Source organism: Nematolebias whitei, chromosome 16 (assembly GCF_014905685.2).
Source record: "Nematolebias whitei isolate Nwh7 chromosome 16, NemWhi1, whole genome shotgun sequence".
Lineage (NCBI taxonomy): Eukaryota > Metazoa > Chordata > Actinopteri > Cyprinodontiformes > Rivulidae > Nematolebias > Nematolebias whitei.
This window is the reverse complement of record NC_056513.1, coordinates 7,139,929-7,143,342: the sequence shown is the minus strand read 5'-3', so window position 1 is coordinate 7,143,342 and position 3,414 is coordinate 7,139,929. Positions and strand designations below refer to the sequence as shown.

The 3,414-nt window shown below is 42.8% G+C and overlaps 1 protein-coding gene across 1 annotated transcript; it reads left to right on the top strand.

Moving 5' to 3' along the window:
- The first annotated feature begins 630 nt into the window (after nucleotides 1-630).
- On the top strand, nucleotides 631-1,797 carry anapc11 (APC11 anaphase promoting complex subunit 11 homolog (yeast)). The gene is made up of 2 exons (XM_037690100.1): nucleotides 631-1,084; nucleotides 1,593-1,797. Exons 1-2 carry the CDS (start codon nucleotides 976-978, stop codon nucleotides 1,736-1,738), a joined length of 255 nt encoding a protein of 84 aa, XP_037546028.1. The 5' UTR covers nucleotides 631-975; the 3' UTR covers nucleotides 1,739-1,797.
- Nucleotides 1,798-3,414: the final 1,617 nt, after the last annotated feature.

Genomic DNA, 3,414 nt, shown 5'->3' with positions numbered 1-3,414 from the left:
ATGTCAGCGACAACAGAACCTAAATGATCTTTTCTGTGACACCTTAAGGTCTTTCCTTTTCGATAATCCTATAGTTAGTCGGCTTGGTTTCCTGACCTATCCCTAGACCTCATCTCATCAAATTAATAGTTTGTATTTGTAATTCTTTCTTAATGTGTGCTTTCTGTCTTTTTTCCTCCTAGAGAAAATCTAATGGCCTCCATCCTTTCAGTCAACCTTTATTTAAACAGGTTAGTTCCACTGAGCCACGAGGACTCATTTACAAGAGAGACCTGATCCTGGACCTGTCGTCGTGTGTTCGTTTTCTCCTTCCGGCTCTTTCAAACCCAGCCGGTCGAAGCAGACGGCCGCTTGTCCTGAGCCTGGTTCTGCTGGAGGTTTCTACCTCATGAGGGAGTTTTTCCTTTCCACGGTCGCCTCTGTGCTTGCTCAGGATGGGAGCCTGCGATGACGTGAAAACTCAAAGGAGTCTGTGTGCTCCTTAAAGAACGTGAACTGGTGAATGTTTCTGTTCAGTGCCCTGAGATGACTTATGTTGTGATTTGGCTCTATAAACTGAACTGAATCAACAAAGTGTTGCGGTATCTCAGTCAGTCGTATCTAACTTTTTTGGCCCAGTTCAGCCTCCGTCCAGCAGGGGCGCGCTAACAGCTAGCTGTTTAACAACCGCTTGGAACGCGGCGGCTAAGCTAACTGAGCTAACGTAGTTTATCGGTGATTATCAGCTCCGAAATCATTTTTTTTATTATCAACGGAAGTCTAACTTTACTGTGGTTGGGCATCAGAAGGACACACACGAAGTCTCTGTGAATTGTGAACATTTTGTTCGGTTTGCGGCGGTAAACGCTCCTGGGATTGCTAACGGCTAACCGAACTCAGCTGGCGACGGATTAACGCGTTTATCTTAAAAAGGCGGGTCCATTCCACCGGTTCCGGACGCCAGGAGGAGAAGTCTGTTCGGGTTCAGTGAGGAGGATGAAGGTGAAGATCCGTCAGTGGAACGGGGTGGCCTCCTGGTTGTGGGTGGCCAACGATGAAAACTGCGGGATCTGCAGGATGCCGTTCAACGGCTGCTGCCCGGACTGTAAGTACCCGAACCGAACCGGGCAGCTCTCGGGTTCTGGTGTCTATCAAACCCCGCAGGGATGGCACCGAATCTCAGGGTCTAGTCTCAAACAGTCAGAAGAAGTTGGTCTAAAGAAAGCAGAAAATACTTTAATATGTTGAGTGGTTCTGAGTGAAGAATTTGGACCCTAAAGTCAAAATCCACAAGTTATTTATTTTTTTTATCTCAAAAGGCAACTTCTTCTTAAATTTTAAAAGTTTGTGAAGACATGTGCCATCCAACATGTTTGTTTGCAGATTTGAAAACAAGCCAATGTGGTTCCAGATTAGAGGTGGGATTTAAACAGATTACACGAGAGCATGTTTAAAACCTGTAAGACTCCACTCTTTAGTCTGTTAAAGTTAAAACCTTCAGGTTGCCTGAGCAGCATGAGCTAAACAAAAACCTGAACACCTGCAGGAAGCTCCTGCAGGTGTTCAGTGTCTGCAGCTTCTGTGTTTGAGGGTTTTGTTTTGTGCTCCTGCAGGTAAAGTGCCCGGAGACGACTGCCCGCTGGTCTGGGGTCAGTGCTCCCACTGTTTCCACATGCACTGCATCCTGAAGTGGCTGAACTCGCAGCAGGTCCAGCAGCAGTGTCCCATGTGCCGGCAGGAGTGGAAGTTCAAGGAGTGACCCCGTGTTCCCAACTATCTCACTTTGACGCCGGAGTTTTTGCATTTTCTCCTGGATTTGGGAATAAACGTGGAAACTTGGCGCACGTTTTTAAACGGCGAGCCGTCCCGTCAGGCTGCTCGTGAAGTCTTCCCTCTGCCGATCGATGTTTCGAATTCACGCAGCCCGTTTTTTGTTTCCGACGACGACGACGGCTCGGAAGAATCGACCGGCAGGCGGTTGATGTCAGACTGTGAAAACGTTCAAACTTTAACTTTGTGTTCAAGCTGCAGCGAAACACAGTAAAAAGTCCACAGCTTTTAAATAAATAAAAAAATAAAAAAAACATCTAACATCGGTTTTCCCGTTGCGGTCAGATTTTAATTTCCAGACTGTTTCCTTCTGCTAACGAGTTTTCACAAATATTTTCGTGAAACGCCAAAACAGACGGTGAGAACGACAAGATTTATTTATTTTTTTAAAGGAATTTGTTTTAGACGTGTCATTTGTTAGGCCAGTTGAAAGTTTTATGTTTACGCGTTTGTTTTTTGAACATTTTCTGCTGTAAAACGTCTCGATCAGTTAAACATGCCGAAACGTTTTGGTAAGACTGTTATTGACAGTAAAAGTACAGACGTAACGTGCAGTCCTGACACTTTTTGGCTTCTTTTTCCCCAAGCAGCCAAATTATCCTAAAATCGTTGATCAACAGTTATCCAGAGTTTTAGGTCTAAAAATCTGCAGCATATGAAAGTCCTGTTTAAAAAACAAAAAACAGCCGAGACGCTTAATTTACTACAGAATAAGATTTCAGCTGATAGTGAATCATCTTGTTGGAGCTGAAATCCTGATTTGTGTCTGTTAAACCGTTATCGTTGGTCATTTTCTTCTAGTTTAGACGAGTAACGGAGTCCACAGATCTGAGTTGTGTGGAAACGCTGAAAATTAACTGCTGCCTTTTACAGAAAACATTTTTAAAAACCTGAAGAACGTCCTTTAAACGATCTCGCGGACGTCTGGGCTGTGAAGGAAATAAATGAGGAATGATTGAAGACTTTTGCACAGAAGCGCAACTTAAAAACCAACATTTTGAACTTCTGCTGGGATAAATATGTAATCGTGTTTACAGGTAACAAATTTTTATTTCGACTTCGATCACAATCCAAAAGGATCCAGATTTATTGCGTCAAAAAGTCAAACGAGTAACGCTGTTTACAAAAACAACAAAACTTTCAAGCTGTAAACAAGCCTGTTGAGTCAAACAACAAGACTAGTTGTGGAAATTCAACGCTGAATTACAAAAAACAGATGAAGTAGCTAAAGCTGAACTGAAAGCTAAATGCTAAAAGTAGTTTTTTTAAGGGTTGTAAGCTCCAGGTACTTTGAATCATGATTTAACCTAGGATTACGACGTCACGGTCGTCATGGTGACCACACGCCTGCGTCTGCCACTTCTGTTGACGAGCGATAGATAAAAATGCAAACTGAAAAATAAGCCTCAAACAAAGAGTCTGTGTGTGAAAGTTGACAGTCCGTAGAAAAAATATCTTAAAGTAGAAAAAAACGAACATGAAAATAGCAAAATGCTAACTACAAGCAACAAAACACTCAAAATGTAAAAGTAGCAGATTGCTAACTAAAGAGCAGATACTAGCTAAAGAGCAGATGCTAGCTAAAAGAAAAACTTGTCAGAAGTA